This window comes from Mytilus californianus, unplaced genomic scaffold (genome assembly GCF_021869535.1).
Source record: "Mytilus californianus isolate M0D057914Y unplaced genomic scaffold, xbMytCali1.0.p SCAF_8, whole genome shotgun sequence".
Classification (NCBI taxonomy): domain Eukaryota; kingdom Metazoa; phylum Mollusca; class Bivalvia; order Mytilida; family Mytilidae; genus Mytilus; species Mytilus californianus.
The window spans coordinates 66,247,187-66,263,403 of record NW_026262734.1 but is presented as its reverse complement, the minus strand read 5'-3'; the positions used below and the strand labels follow the sequence as shown (position 1 = coordinate 66,263,403).

Sequence of the window (16,217 nt, the reverse complement as noted above, 5' to 3'; positions counted from 1 at the left end):
AAAATCAGAAAGAGGCGAAATTTACCAAAGGGATATTCAAACTCATAAGTCAATGAAAAAGTGACAATGCCCAGCAAAATACGACGAAAAGACAAACGACAGAAAACAAAACATAATATAGAAAATAAAGACGGAGCAACACGAACCCCGTCAAAATCAGTGGATGTCGAGGAATCCAATAAGAATAAAGGTAAATATTATAATTATGTTTTGTATTGTACAACCTTTATCAATAGCAATCATGTGATATTGGCATATGTTTACATGTATAACAAGTCTTAAATCAACCACTTGCGATACTATTTTGAGGGACAACAATCGTGACATCATGAGAAGCGTTCTAATTGCTGTTCGTCTCGTATCATTTAGAGATATGTTATCTATTGTACGAAATTGTATAAATTGCAAAGCAGTTTTTATTTTATTTTACTGTCATGGTAAAAACACAATCTCTTAAATTATGTATAAAAATCTACAGTAAAGTAATTAGGCTGCAAAATATTCAATTTGATAAAATGAACCTTTTCTGCAAATATATTTTTTTTTTAAAGTTGCTCTATTATAAAACCATGCCTTGTCAATTAAGTTTAAAATGACTAACTCAAGGTGCAATGTTAAAATCAGGAAGAATAAGTTAAAAACAAAAATATATCAGTATTTGTTATTTTGATACACCTTGAATAAACAAATAACGACTAGTAACTGTTAGTGACACATATTATATTTTTAGAAATCGTTCAATCTGATGGAAATAAATATCCTGTGTCCAATCAGGATCCAGGGTCTGAATTGTTATCAGACTGAGAAATCGTTTATTTTTATTTTCCTTGTGCAATTCCTTTGCTCATCATGGCTCCATTGTCACTGAGATACATCACAGGCCACACCACGTAATCAACAATGGCACCAGACTTTGTAAAAGGGGTAAATTTGTCCTTATCAAAAGCATCTCCACTTTTACAACTAAAATCAAGCACGACAGGCGGGTCCTGCGTACACATATATAAACATAGCTGTAAACATTCATTGATGAATGCATCACCATTTTTGCCACCAACCTGAAGGATAGTTTTTATTTCCGGCAACTCTTTAACATTCTGCAAAAACAACAAGTTTGGTCATTTTAAAAAATATCACTTTGACCTACATAAGACGTGTACGTTACGGTCATTCAAAATATGTTTAAATTCTGATAAAAGTTTAATTTAAGGGGCATTAGTTTGCTAAAGTCATATCACTATGGAGTTTGCTCGAACTCTAAAATTTGATTCATTTATATTAAAATGTGAAAGAGAACACAAAATTTCTACTGAAAACAATGCACAAGGAAGATAATTGTTAAAAAAAGTTTCTCAAAATGTTCATGTGATTTCTTGTTTGGACGCCATCTTATTAACCATTGACATTACTCCCAAAATTGTCGATGGGCATGTGATCTCGTTATAAATATGAATATAAACAGACAAGTAAACATTTGTAACAGTATAATAACGATTTTCAGTGCAGTTCAGTGTGGTCCAATTTGCTCATAACCTGTATTAGACTGATGTTTGATTTCGTCCAATCAATCAACAAAATATGTCTTCTTCTGCTGTCTTCTTTATTTTCAATTTTCAGCAAACATTTGTTTCAATCAGTAGACATGCTGCTGAGCACATGCAGACCCCATCTCAAACAAAAAAGTCAAAGTAAAGGTTTGCAACCTAAGGACCCAGATGAGATCTAATTATTGTCTTGCATGACAATAAAATATCACAATGTTTTTTTTAATTTATTTTTACGAACTTGAACCAAAATGGCTGCTTATAGCGAATTATTATACCAACATGCCGCTTTTATTAATGCTGAAAACAATGAAAATAGCCTTAACATGCTTAAGTTAATGTTTTGTCTAAATAATTGCTACTGTCCTTTTAAGTATATGTTTACTTGGTGGTATTTTGGACAAGTATGAAATTGTGTATAACTACATCTGTATGTCGAACAAATTGGCGTGTCTCGCCGACTTGTATTAAGTCTTTCAATGTTTTTCATACTATATCATGCCCTTCTTTTCCACCGGCATACTAAAATTTACAGAAACATTTGATTATACAACAATCAATGTGTATGCAACATTAATACTTTAAGAGTAACTACAAATTAAATATTTTGAGGGAATACCTTCAATTCTCTTTTTTCCTAAAGGTTTGTTTGTTATTCGTATTTGTCTCGTTATCATGATAATTTTTCTTGTTTTTATTTTAATGTATTAGTAAACAACTCTTTTTTCATCTCTTGTTACCTTTGTTACAGCTTCACTTTGGCGTGTCACGGATATTTGAATTAAGTCTTTCAATGTTTTTAAAACTGGATCATGCCCTTCTTTTCCACCGGCATACTAAAATTTACAAAAAACATTTATACAATCTGATTGAAATAAGATTTTTCATCTTGCTCCCTTAAATCTATGTGTCGCTGGTGTTTATATTTCAAAAACTTAAACCTGATTGAAAGTGAATTAAAAAGGTAGACAATAAAGGGAAAATGATACTTTGTTTTCCTCCGTAGGCGACAATACTAGAATTTCACAAAATATCGAACAGTTATTAGTGATAATAGTACTTTATTATTCTGTTTTAGAAATTGGTAGCATGACCATCTTGCTTAAAGTATCAATGGCAACCGTCATTTTACATCATACTTATGAATATTTGGAACCCTTTTCGAATGAATCTCAAGAAAAATGTCCCTTCATTTAAAAATTTATATTGTAAATATATACACTGCAATTATTTAGTAAGTAAATACAAAATACATTATACTCTTACATCCAATCACAGTACTTCAAAGATGACTCCTGTATCTGCCTAGGGTACACAAAAGGCCAACCAATTGCCGCGAAAAATGAACAACTACTGTTTTCCCTATAGTGATGTGTATTGTAGAGAACATAATGATTTTAGTTGATTGAGAATCGCTACATAAATTTTCAACATGTAATTAAACATAGGCGAAAATTAGTCCTTATTTTTATTATGACAAATTAGAATCCAGAAATTACATTAATAAACCGTTACAGAAGCACTTGTGCTTTACAAAAAAAAGTTGATCATTTTATTTTCTTAATTACAAACTGAATTAGATATATATTACCGGTTTGTCAAAGCAGTCTTCTGGATAGCCAACTAGTTTTGCAATAGCTTTTCTATTGTTGCTTATTGTATTTTTACATGTATTATACATCATCTATAAAAAAAAGGAGTTGTTTACTAGAAATGACACAAAACATTTGATTGTAAAATAATTTAGACGTACAGCAGTTTGCATACAGGTAGAAACAAATTCTTTTAATATCAAATGCCACGAAAAGAGATGATATTAAGAGGAAATAATTAAATTTGAAACAAGTAAAATTACCAGGAAACTGTAAAGACAATTTACACAGATGAAATGAGTAACAGTAGCAAATGTGTATAGCTTTAACAGAATGATATTTATTAAAAAAAAAATCCGGGTTTTTGTGGGGTTCGTGTTGCTCAGTCTTTAGTTTTTATGTTGTCTTGTGTATACTGTTGTTTTTTTTTTGATGTTTTCTTTGTTTGCCATGGCGATGTCAGTTTATTTCCGACTTATGAGTTTGAATGTCCCTTTGGTATCTTTCGCATCTTTTTATAGCTATAGACTATTTGAAAGTCTGTTAGACCCAATTGCATTAAATTAAGAAATATATATTTGGAAATACATTCTTGTTAATCTCTTCAGCATGTCAAATTAACAAAATATTTGTTTTTAAAATGTTTGTATCAGTGAAAACTTAATTAAAACACTTCTTATCTAATTTAATGTATAATTTTCTAAAAATAAAAAAACAAAACCTTAGTATCAGGTGCTTTATTTGGAAATGTTTCAAATATAGATAAAGGGCAAAATTAAATGGCTAAATTGGTAAAATTTTATCGCATTTCCTGAAGAAGAATTGTGTTTAATCGGTTCAGTATCTTCTTTCAAGCTATATTTGGGTTATTGATAGAATTAGCTATTAATTATTGAAAGTTACATCTTATGCAGTAAAATGTGAACCCTTAATGTAATTAACATTTGCAAAATGTTTAAGTTGAAGTTCAGAAAATAAAAAAACTTTAATATAAACATTTCGTTTCGCAGAAAAGAAAATAATTTAAATAAAAAACAACAAATTGATCATAATATTTAACTACGCAATGCTCTATGACATTATCAAGTACAGTAGTAGTATACACAAAACTGAAATTTGAAAAACGATAATTTTATTCTTGCATTTAGAATATATATTTATCCCTCCTGAAGATATCATAGTCTGGGGTTTTCTCGTAGTTATATCATCAACCTATTTTATCATCTTCAAAAATGTGCTTTTAACATGTTAAATATTTATAATGAAATGCATAGTTTTAGATTTTTTTTCTGTTTGAAAGAATTTGTTTTCAAATAGCGTGAAAAAGTTAAAAAAAATGTTTTCATCGTTCATGTTTTCAAAAGGTATAATTGGTATATACACTCATCATAGATTCCAGGATTAAAATTCTGTACGCCAGACTCGCGTTTCGTTTACAAAAGACTCATCAGTGACGCTCTAATCAAATAAGTTGAAAAAAACAAATTAAGTACGGTATTTTTAAAACTATGAGATCAACCACTGTGTTTGATCGGGTTCGTTTTGCTCAGTCTATAGTTTTTTATGTTGTAATTTGTATACTGTTGAAATTTGAACGAATAAAATTTTGCTTGAAGCTGGGACCATCCCAGCTTAAAGTTAGAAGTTTGATAGTGAGTACTAAGATATTGCAAACCGTTAGTGCGTTGACAATTTGTTTTACACCAATTTCATCAGAATCACCAGTCTTCTCAGTGATGGCGTCTAATAAGTTAGTCCATGCATTGTCATAAATTTCTCGAAACTTTTCTGATAACTTTTCTGGTCTGTTTGGATCACTTAAATCAGCAATAGCTGGGTTGTTGTCCTTCATTTTCATTCCAGCCACTTTACTTAACCTATAAACGTATTACAAATCTGGTATGTTTTCTTTCTCGTGTAAGGAATAAGGAGATAAAAGTTGACGTTAAGGTGCTTAACGGTCGAAAGAAATTTTTTGTCAACAGAGGAAAGTTAAAGATGGTAAATGGAATAGATTTTTAATTTTTGTTAAGAACTAAAATCAAATAATGTAAATAATTTTGGCATCGAAATAGCACGTTTAAACTATTTATCCTGCACTTGGATGTCCTATCATACATAACAACCCAGCCGATATAGCTTTGCTGAAACTGTATACTATACATTTATCGCTTAAGGTTCCACCCACTCCCAGACTACTTGTGTGTATAGCTTGCCAATGATGTATTATGTGAACTTATGTGACCTATAGATTGGTGTATTGCATATGCATTCCAATGACAGATACATTTCAAATACAGTACATGAAATATCGTTTATTTTACATTTCTGTTGTTTTTAACTTCGTTAAAGCTGTGACATCATATATTGTCAATATGCTATTCGATATATAACATTCCAACTGAATGTCATCCATGATCCATGTTCTATGCCGTCGGATATTTCTGAAGCGGGAGGAATAATCATACATTTTTGTCCGAAATTTGGATCCTGTTTAATTGTAATTTTTAGTTGCTGTTTAAATTACTTGTTATGGTATAATAAATACTTATTCTCCGAAAGCGCAATTTTTTTACGTGACCGTGTGCAATTCTTTTTGGCGTACCGCTCATCAGCTTACTGCGTTATTTCCCTTTAATATTATTACACCAAGACAACATAGACATGATAGAGGGATAAACAAAAAATGATAATTAAAAAAAACGAAAATAGCTGAAATTAATAGGAGTATTACTACCTGTTTAAGCAACAACATTGAACACAATACATTGTAGGATAAAGACAATAAGTGTTAAGTGTCTTTAAATATCAGCTGTATTTGTACTCGGCTTGTAACAGGAGAAATGCTCACTGTAGCTTGCATTTCTCCTGCTTCTTAGCCTCGTTTAAATACAGTTGATATTTTCAAGGCACTTAACACCTATTGTCTATATAATAGCGTCAACGATCAACGACGTTATGTTTAACAAAAAAATCATCTGAAATATTTTAATATAACTAATGGAAAAGCTTAACTCAGTTCAACTTCTTTCCAGTAATATTATTTGCATTTCATATCAGAGATTTTTCAAGCAGCAGAGACATTTTATAAGACGATGCACCATTTTTTGTCCAGTTTGCTGCATCAAATGAAACAAAAGCAAGCAGTTTTCCAACTGATTTTTGCAGTTCGTTCTTATGTTGTTCTGTTATACCACTGTACAAGACTACGAACGGGTTAACACAGTTTCACGTTTTTATACCTACCACATTCTTTATGTGCATGTTCCCGGTCAGGAGTCTGTAATGTAGTGGTTTTGTTGGTTGCTGTCTGTCTGTCAAATGCAATTTTCATCATAAACCAGGCTGTTATTTTCTTGTTTGAATTATTTTACATTTTGTCCTGTCTGGGCCTTTTAAAGCTTACTATACGGTATGGTTTAGCTCATTATTGAGAACCATACGGTAACCTAGTGTTGCTCACATCAACGGCATTTAGTTTTTATTGGCAATGATACCCCATATCATTTTTTATTTAATCATACTTTGTGAGCTACTAGTCGTACCTTTGCATTAATGATTCTTTTTCACCTTTGAGTGTTTCCACCAAAATCTGCATTTCTCTATACTGTCTGGATGGAGCCGTTTTTGGGCGTTGCATGTTGTCAAATCTAGGTAAAAAAAAGCAAATCCAAGTTTTCAGTAGTATTGATGATACTAATATGCAAACTAAATCAATGAAATACTGCATTAATATCAAAAGGGTAACCTAATATTTTTAAATAAAAATTTCAGATATTTGCAATAAAATTAATGTTAGCTATTCATATTAAGCAATACTAGTTCTGAAAATTGCATATTTGTATCCAATATATATGAGACTGCTTGCAACTGTGTGTATACGATCTAAATGCAACATTAATGTATTGTTACTGTGAAATTCACTGATGTGATTAATCAAAATGCAAACATTTAGAATATGCAGACTATAATTTGTGGGAATAAACATATGAGCTGTGTCGGATAGAAAAAATATCTTTACAAAGTCTGTTACTGTTTAAAAATGAGTTGATATATATATATCAGAACCCTACAAAACAGAACAAAATCCGTCTTTTATTTCGTATTTGAATGTTCCAAAATCAATCAAAGCCTTACACATGTATATGTATAAGTACACATGCATAAGGTCAATTTTATCCGACGCAGCTCATATATACACGGACCTTGCTTCACTATTTGGGTCATTTCTGTATAACGAGAACTTGTCAGAACTATAGAACAAAAGTTTGTATTGTTCCATATTTTAATCTATTCTTATCGTGATTAATATTCATTATAAATCTTATCAAATAATTATAAACTATGCCAATAAAGAACATTAACGTCCTTATCAGTAAAAAAAGTCGACTATTCTGTCTACCCTGTTGTCTTTAATCTGTTTATAATTATGCATATGTGCATGTATCACATCATCATCTTTGAAATATTTGAGCATTTATTCTTGTAATGTTTATATTTATACAGTAATAGATGATAATTATGTAGAAAATTGTCAACGTCAATTTTTTTACTCGGTATAGGACTTGCATGCTAACAACTTTCGCTGTATCGAGTGTGGCCAATACACTTTAAAAAATCGTCCTGGATTGTAGTTTAGTAAGTATCGTAATGAATTAAGTTTATGTTAAACATAGATTAAAAAAAAATAGAATCCCTGAAATTGTAAGGCGGCTACGTTTTTTTAATCAAAATGTATAAACCTTAAATTTGATCTGAATATATGATATACCAAAGGAAAAGTACAATGAAAATGAATCATTGAAATCTCTTTGGAAAGGTTTGTATAATGGAGTTTTGAAATTTTATACAAGCAAACACATATGACCCAAGGTTTGTTGGAAACTTGTTCATTAGGCCGTAAAATGTTCCTAAAAATCGAAATCGTCATTTATGAATTTATTTGGAAATTATCAATGACAAAGTTTTAACCTCAAAATTATTTATAGAAAAACGTCCCCGTATAACAAATATATGTAAGTAATTTAATGTTGAACTAATACGACTTTGAATTAAATTGTAATGCGCACATTGCCAATATGATATCTATATTGATGATCAACTACAAATATGCAATTGTAAATTTATACATCCCGCCATCGGGTTTTTTACTTTTTAACTTTGGGCATTCCTGGTGCAAGTGGGTCCTGATGTGCAATTCGGACACAAAGGGTTTTTACAGCGTCGTTTCTATTTTTTAATAGAAATTAATTATATTTACTTGATTTTTACTTCATCGAGAAAGTGTATATAAAATATACGGTATGTACTATCAACGAAAAAAAGTGACTTGCTGACGTCATTTTCAAATTTCAAATTCATTATATACTACTCCTTTTTTGTTGGCGTTTTTGTTAGATTAATCTTTATGTTTCTTTGAATTTGTAAGTCAGTTGTGTTGTATGTCTGTGATGTATGTTTACACAGTTTTGGCTGCTGGATCCTAACTATTGTCATAACCTATTATGTCTGCTTGGATTGCTTACCCGAGTTTGTCAATATACGGAACTATAAACAACTGTCATACAAGTGGGTGGTTTAGCTAACTTTAAAACCCGGTTTAACCACCAGTGTATGTATAAAGTCAGGAATATGGCAATTGTTTTTCACTTGTTCTGTTAATTGATAGCGTTTGATTTCGTCAGTTTTTATGGACTTCCCCTTTTTCAATTTGCCTTGGAGTTCCAAATTTGTGTTATACTCTTTTATTTAATGTTGCTTTACATATATCAAACAAGACAAATAAGATTCCCTCGCTGCATGCTTGTATATACGGCCAAACACATTTGATTCAGTAAACGGTGATGTTAATGCTTAATTTGAAATACTTCAGTCTGAAAGACACTTCCCCCACAGTGATTAAACATTCTGTCATTTGTGGAATTTTTTTAAAATACAAAATCTTATTATATGCACACCTTGAACATATGAAATAATGAGCTGCATAATATAAATGTTTTATTTTTATATCTCTTGGAGGAGCTAGTAGGATAAACCATGTACCCTGCATGCCATATATTATGATATGTATATCATGTATATGTACTGACACCCTAGTTATAATATAAGTTCTAGTAGGAAGAGTTAGCCGTATAAACCATCTACCCCACATGCATAACATTTCCAAAAAATGGCAACCTGTCATTTATGGAATTGGTTTAAGAAATTCATAATCCTGAGAAAACGTAAACCTTTAGTTTATGTTATAACACTCTACATACTATAATTCAATACGCCAGACTCGCGTTTCGTCTACATAAGACTCATCAGTGACGCTCAGATCAAAATAGTTATAAAGCCAAACAAGTACAAAGTTGAAGAGCATTGAGGATCCAAAACTCCAAAAAGTTGTGCCAAATACGGCTAAGGTAATCTATTCCTGGGATAAGAAAATCCATAGTTTTTCGAAAAATTCAAAGTTTTGTAACAGGAAATTTATAAAATTGACCATATAATTGATATTCATGTCAACACCGAAGTGCTGACTATTGGGCTGGTGATATCCTCGGGGACGAAACGTCCACCAGCAGTGGCATCGTATAACATTTGTACATTGAAACTGTAGTCGGAGTTAGCCGAACAAACGATATACCTTTAGTAGGACGGACGGACGGATGGACAAGGGTTAAACAATATGGTCGATATGGTGAGGGGGCATAAAAACTAACACCCCCAAAAAAAAACAAAAAAAACCAATCGTACACCATATCAAGAAGGCAATATATATCCAAAATTTGAAGACAGGCATACACATAAAAGCCAAAAGAAAAACAAACTATCCACGAACTACTTTACATAAACTAACAGACAATGTAACATAAATTGCATCGAAAACCGGGGTAAGAATCAACTCGAGTGCAATTTAAAATAAAATTTAATTTTAATACAGTTTTACCTTTTTGTCGATGCAAAATCATTATCAAGAATCACAGTAAATCGATATAAAACAAGAACAAAGGCATTGCCTTCGGAATTTTAACACTTTGTGGTAATGAAATCCATATAGTGGTAGCAATTCAAAACAGGATACACATTATTTGTATGTCATCATCTTTTAAAAGTGTCTCGCTTTTTTGTTGTTTTGGTTTTCATCAGGGCATTATGACTTGTCTTTAGCTTCATAGTCTTGCTTTCACAAAGCTCAAATACGTTGAAACGTCTAGCATTCTAAACTATGTTTGGGAATCTTTTCGATCAAAGATGTACAACAGATATCATAAAAATTAACATTGACAATGAAACAGGATAATTAGGGGACAATCAGGTGAACCCTATTAGAAAGATGTGTCACTCGTTATAATTTTTAAGACATGAAAATTTGAAGTTGATCGACGAACCATGCAAATAATATGGATATCAAGTAAGATATGCAAGGCGAACGTTAACTACTCTAAAAAATTTGTAAGATCTAATATGAGTCACCTTTTCTTATAGAGACTGAAACAAGAATGTGTCCATAGTACACGGATGCCCCACTCGCACTATTATTTTCTATGTTCAGTGGACCGTGAAATTGGGGTCAAAACTCTAATTTGGCATTAAAATTAGAAAGATCATATCATAGGGAACATGTGTACTAAGTTTCACGTTGATTGGACTTCAACTTCATCAAAAACTACCTTGACCAAAAACTTTAACCTGAAAAACTTTAACCTAAAGCTGGACAGACGGACGGACGAACGGACGAACGAACGGACGCACAGACCGATAAACATAATGCACCTAGGTGGGGCATAAAAAGGACGTTTACCGAAATCTTAAAGATTTTTAATGAAACATGAAAATGAAATCAGACCGACATCAACACTTCACAAGTAAAGGGTTCTATTACCCAGACATTTCAAATATATTTTTTTTTATAGAATCGTATACCGTATACCATATGACTAAATCATGAACCTTATGCATATGTTGGCCAATGAAATATCAAACACTGGTAAAGGCTAGATCAGATGTGTTTGATTTCAACCCTAGTAAATGAATTTTAATCTTAAATGGTCATTTTGATCTTAACATCATCTGAAATGTCTGAACAATCGTATATTCAGTACTGTTCAGACAATTCACTAGCAGTCAATTAATTACTGTTCTGTAGCTTTTCAGACAATTCAGTATACTATTGATGTTTACAGGGAAATACTAAACAATCTGAACATATACTGAACAGATCTTAATTGAAGACAAGCAAATGTCTAAATAGTGAATTTTCCGCAGTGGATATGTCTGAAAATTGATTGAAAGACTGAATATGACTTTATAATTTATTGTTAAGTCTTTTTAGAAGTATTAAGATTAAGATAACCATTTCAGATTAAAACTGGTTTACTAGCAAAACCTTATAATGTTGTGTAGACCAAAAAAGATAATTTTTGATTCAGACATACCCGTGAATAGGCTATAGAACATCATTTTCTTTTTTTAAAGTCATGGCCGGTGTGACAATTTCTGTTTCAAAACCAGGAAGATATTTGATAGAAAAACAGTTAACACGTTTACGGAAGAAATATAAAAATTTTCCGGAAACAATACTCAAAAATAATTGCTAGATGATATATTGTTAAATAAAAAAGTCTCATTGATATATACTTGTGTATTTCATTGCTGAAAATGTTATAATTTAGCTGTAATTAAAACTAATGTTAATTTAATATAATGATGCTTACAAGAAAACAACCCTGGAATTCTGGTATTAACAAACAGGGACTCTTCACTGGGATGCTGGACTAGTGAAGAACAATGTTAACAGCAGAAAGTGCAATTTGTTGTTGTTGAATAAAAGATAAAAGAAAAAAAAAGTTGAATTTAAGTTTCTTAGTACTTTAGAAACAGGCATAATCACCAAAATCTAATGTTCCATAGATCAATGAACCAAAAAAAATGAGGTCAGGGTTAGGTGAAATCAATTACACGCTTCAAATTGGGTCAAATATGGGATATCTTAACTCTTCTTACTTCTGTTATATGAAGTCAATTAAACGTAGTCAGCATTCATGCATGGCTATGTCCTCGCTTTCTGACCATTGGACATGCTTATACCAAATTTTTAACATCAAATGCACAAAATAATTACTGACTTTTTCTCCATGATTTAACAGGACAGGATGAATTACATTAAATTACATAAAACACGATGACGTCCAGATACATTTTCATTTCTATGCCATTGAACCAAGTAAAGTTAAAAACGACTCATGTGTATAAGAAACTATTCTTATCCACCCACTTCCCTTCTCGGTTATAACTCAATATTTTGTTGTTGCATGGAACTTTGACACATGAACTTTGAGTACCTTTCATCTTGGGTCTGTTTTGTTTCCTGCAGTTTAAGACAAGCAGCTTTATATTTATCACACCTGTAAAATATGTACAAGTCAATAAAACGGTTAGTGAGAAAATATTCTCAAAAGAAGAAAATCAGATAAACATCTGCTTTTTAAAAAAACAAATTCTCTGTTATAAGAATAGTACTTATTACGTGATTTTATTGAACTTTATCTTTTCAAGAAAGGATTTTACAGTCCAAAATTTATTCATGTTTTGTTTGCTTTCTGTTTTATTATCAATGATTCGACTAATGGTTTTTTACTGTCCAATGTTTCCAACACCTTTTCAACTAAATATATATTGATGGAAAACAGTACAACTGTTTTCAATTTCGCCAATTCACGAGCCAGAAAGTAGATGAATTTAAAATATTATTATTATGAGTGAGAAACAAAATTTTATTTTTCCTTGTGACATTTGGTGTATTCCACCTTTTTACTTGACATTAGCTAGTTGTTTACTTATTGTATATTCTCTACAAGTGTTCAACACTCTGAATCAGAATGAATTGAGCTTGAAAACGAGGAAGTGATATTAAACATAAAAATTACATTTGTGACAGGGCATCCTTTTTTTTAATTTGCTCTTCTAATTTCTGCTGCATATCTTCCTTTTGTTTTGTTTCATCTTTAAACTTCTTTTGTAGAGTGGTAAGCATCTTCTTCGCTTTTTCGTCAGGTAGTTTTAGATTTTTCAATATTCTAAATTATTAATAAACAGTTCAATTAAAACATTTAGAATAGATTTGATGACAACTTTTTGTTTTAATTGTATATACTACAAATATGTGAAATTTTACCGTGTGTGTATAGTAGTGTCATGAACAAAATCTGAAAAATCACAATTGTTAAAATCAAATTGTATTTTGATATTTCATAGCATTGTGTAAAAATGCGTAATGAATTATACAAAACCAAGCATTATCAAATGTAAGATAAGCATGTGATCGAATATCAAATACTAATTAAGTTGATAAAATCCTATTTGCCTGAGAATATTTAATAAATTTTTGTTTGATATTTCAAAAATATGCAAATTGCCCCCGAAATGATAATTTCAAGGTGTAAAACTCATGTAAAAGTAATCTGCATTAAATACTGTATGAAATACAACACTAGGGGCGGACAAAATATCCTTGGACATGATATAGCCTTGTCATCTATTTTTATCTATTTTTTATTTCAGTCAATGTATTGGCATAAATAGCTTTGTAATTCTGTAATATTGGTGGAAAGTACTTGATTTTTGTTTGTTATACAGTCATTTGATGAAAATTTACTTTACAGAAAATTTGAACCACCGCACAAATTGTTCTGAACGAGAGACTTCTGAAATTTAATCCCAATTAATTTGTAGTGCTGTTAGATATTCAAATCCATGGTGTAAGGGAGGACACTCTTCATTTTCATCTCATTATAGACATAGGAAAACATCGGCTTTAAAGAATATAAATGCATGCCAATTTAAATTTTAGAGGCAAAGCTTGACTTGGTGATATGTATTTATACATTTTCATTTCATTTTTTGATTAATATTAATTTTTTTTTTCATTTTAGAATTATTCCTTGTTACAACTGTATGGCTGTACTCAAAGACATTGATAAACCAACTAGTGCTGATGACCATGACAATCCGGAGTTTGTCTATTACTAGCAACGAAATGTTCTAAAATTAAATTCTTTCCCTTTTGCCACCAAGCTATAACTATAAGTGCTGAAAGTGTATAAAACATGCAGATACAAATGGTTTCTAGGTAAGCTATTTTTCCTTTGTTCTACTTTCTATTGAATGATGTACACTATGCTGCGGTCATTCAATAGGTAAAGGAGTGTGTAAAAATGAATTGCATACACCAAATTGCAGTTAGTCCTGTAGCACAGTGATGTTATGAAGAATAAAGCTGAAAAAGCTAAATTCACTAGTAACACCATTGACGTCAAGCATGTTTGTAACTTTCAAAAGATGTAAAAAAAAAGAGACAATTGAGCATCTGTCAATTAGTCAATTATATACCTTTGTAAAAATCAAACAAAGTTATGCAATTACTATATATTTCAAACGTTTACCTGTCATTTTCTTCGTTGAGAGCTTGAATTTTATCATTTGCTTCTTTAAATTCAGCTTTTACTTTTTCGAATGACGTATTCACTGATTGAAGTCTACATAAAAATATATTTTATATAATATATTAAAAATAAATATTTCATTAACAAAGCCATGAAAGGCAATGAATAGAAACAATGACTAAAACATGCAATTGATCGGAAAAAGATGTTAAAAGCAAACTTAATAAGTTGTTGTCTCATCGTTGACTGCACATCTCTTTTTCTGAACATAAATGGGCAGGTGAAAATATATGGCAGAATACGTGTTTCAACTTCATTTTTAGACTACTAGTAAATGACGAAAGCATCACAATGATTACAACGACAAAAATCACCTCAGCTGCTTAAGCTACATACCTGTAGGTGGTCCTATTTGAACTAAATTTTCTCTAGGAGAATGCATAAAACTCCTCGATCACTGTTTATTATCATAATTATTTTCATTTGTAAAGTTGTGTGCATAACAATTGGGCTTTATTAACCCGAGTAGCATTATTCGAATCACTAAGGCTTTTTTTACCACAATGTGTAGATTGCCTTTGCCGTATTTGGCACAATTTCTCAAAATATTTGGTATTTGAAATATTTTAAGCTCTACAACTTCGATCTTGATTTGGCCTCACAACTGTTTTAATTCGAACGCTAGTGATTACTAATAAGTCGACGAAACGCGCGTCTGGCAAACAAAATTATGAGCCTGGTATCTTTGAATGAAAAATTTACTTAAAACGAGTCGAATGCTTTTATAACTTAAAGTTCAAAATTGTTAAAACCAAATGAATTTAAATATTGCATTTAGAATTGGTACAAATGCAATTATTATCAGATATGGACACAATATTCATTTCAAATTACAAAGATCCCATAATTGTAGTCTGTTGTGGTCAAAAATTAAACAAGTGAAACTGCGAGCTACTGCTCACTAATGATACCCCCAGCCCAATTATTTCGGTAAACAGGAAGTTGTTGAGTGATGAATCTGAAAACGCATCACACTGTATAGCTGACTTATATAAACCCTGAAACCAAATTTCAGAAATCCTTGTATTGTAGTTCCTGAGAAAAATGTGACGAAAGTTTTCAACTTGGCTATCATGTGTAAAATGATACAAGTGTTCGGTAAACAGGAAGTTGTTGAGTGATGAATCTGAAAACGCATCACACGGTAAAGCTGACTTATATAAACCCTGAAATCAAATTTCAGAAATCCTTGTATTGTAGTTCCTGAGAAAGATTCGACGAAAAATATTCATGGGACGGAAGGACGGACTGACGGACTGACGGATGGATGGACTGACGGATGGACAGACAGACAGAGGTAAAACAGTATACCTCCACTTTTTTAAAGCGGGGGTATACAAATCAAAATGATTGCGTTTACGAACCGCACATGGTGCAAAAATTGTCAAAATTTGTGATGGAAAGATTGCTATACTTGGTCAGGCAGAACAAATAGCGGGCATTATATCTTCGTCATTACTGGTCCCAGACCACAATTAATGATCCAGCTTTTCGTTGTCCACGAATATAGTTCCTTTTAATTAAAGTGTATTTTTTCTTAATTTTTTTCTTTCCCTTCCTCACTCATTTCTTAGTTTTTTTGGATGGAAATG

General features: G+C 31.3%; 1 protein-coding gene across 2 annotated transcripts in view; it reads right to left on the bottom strand.

The window, feature by feature from the left end:
• Positions 1-393: 393 nt before the first annotated feature.
• The window catches only part of LOC127711734 (myosin-2 heavy chain-like), a 54,113-nt gene continuing 38,289 nt past the window's right edge, over positions 394-16,217 (bottom strand). Inside the window, exons 10-17 of one of the 2 annotated variants that reach the window (XM_052217843.1) lie at positions 14,566-14,658; positions 13,051-13,200; positions 12,466-12,528; positions 6,682-6,786; positions 4,812-5,013; positions 3,136-3,228; positions 2,285-2,380; positions 394-1,097 (exon numbers count right to left, since the gene is read on the bottom strand). In XM_052217843.1, coding sequence (XP_052073803.1) covers positions 819-1,097; positions 2,285-2,380; positions 3,136-3,228; positions 4,812-5,013; positions 6,682-6,786; positions 12,466-12,528; positions 13,051-13,200; positions 14,566-14,658 — 1,081 coding nt within the window. In that variant the 3' untranslated portion in view covers positions 394-818. The other variant, XM_052217844.1, reaches the window with a different exon arrangement.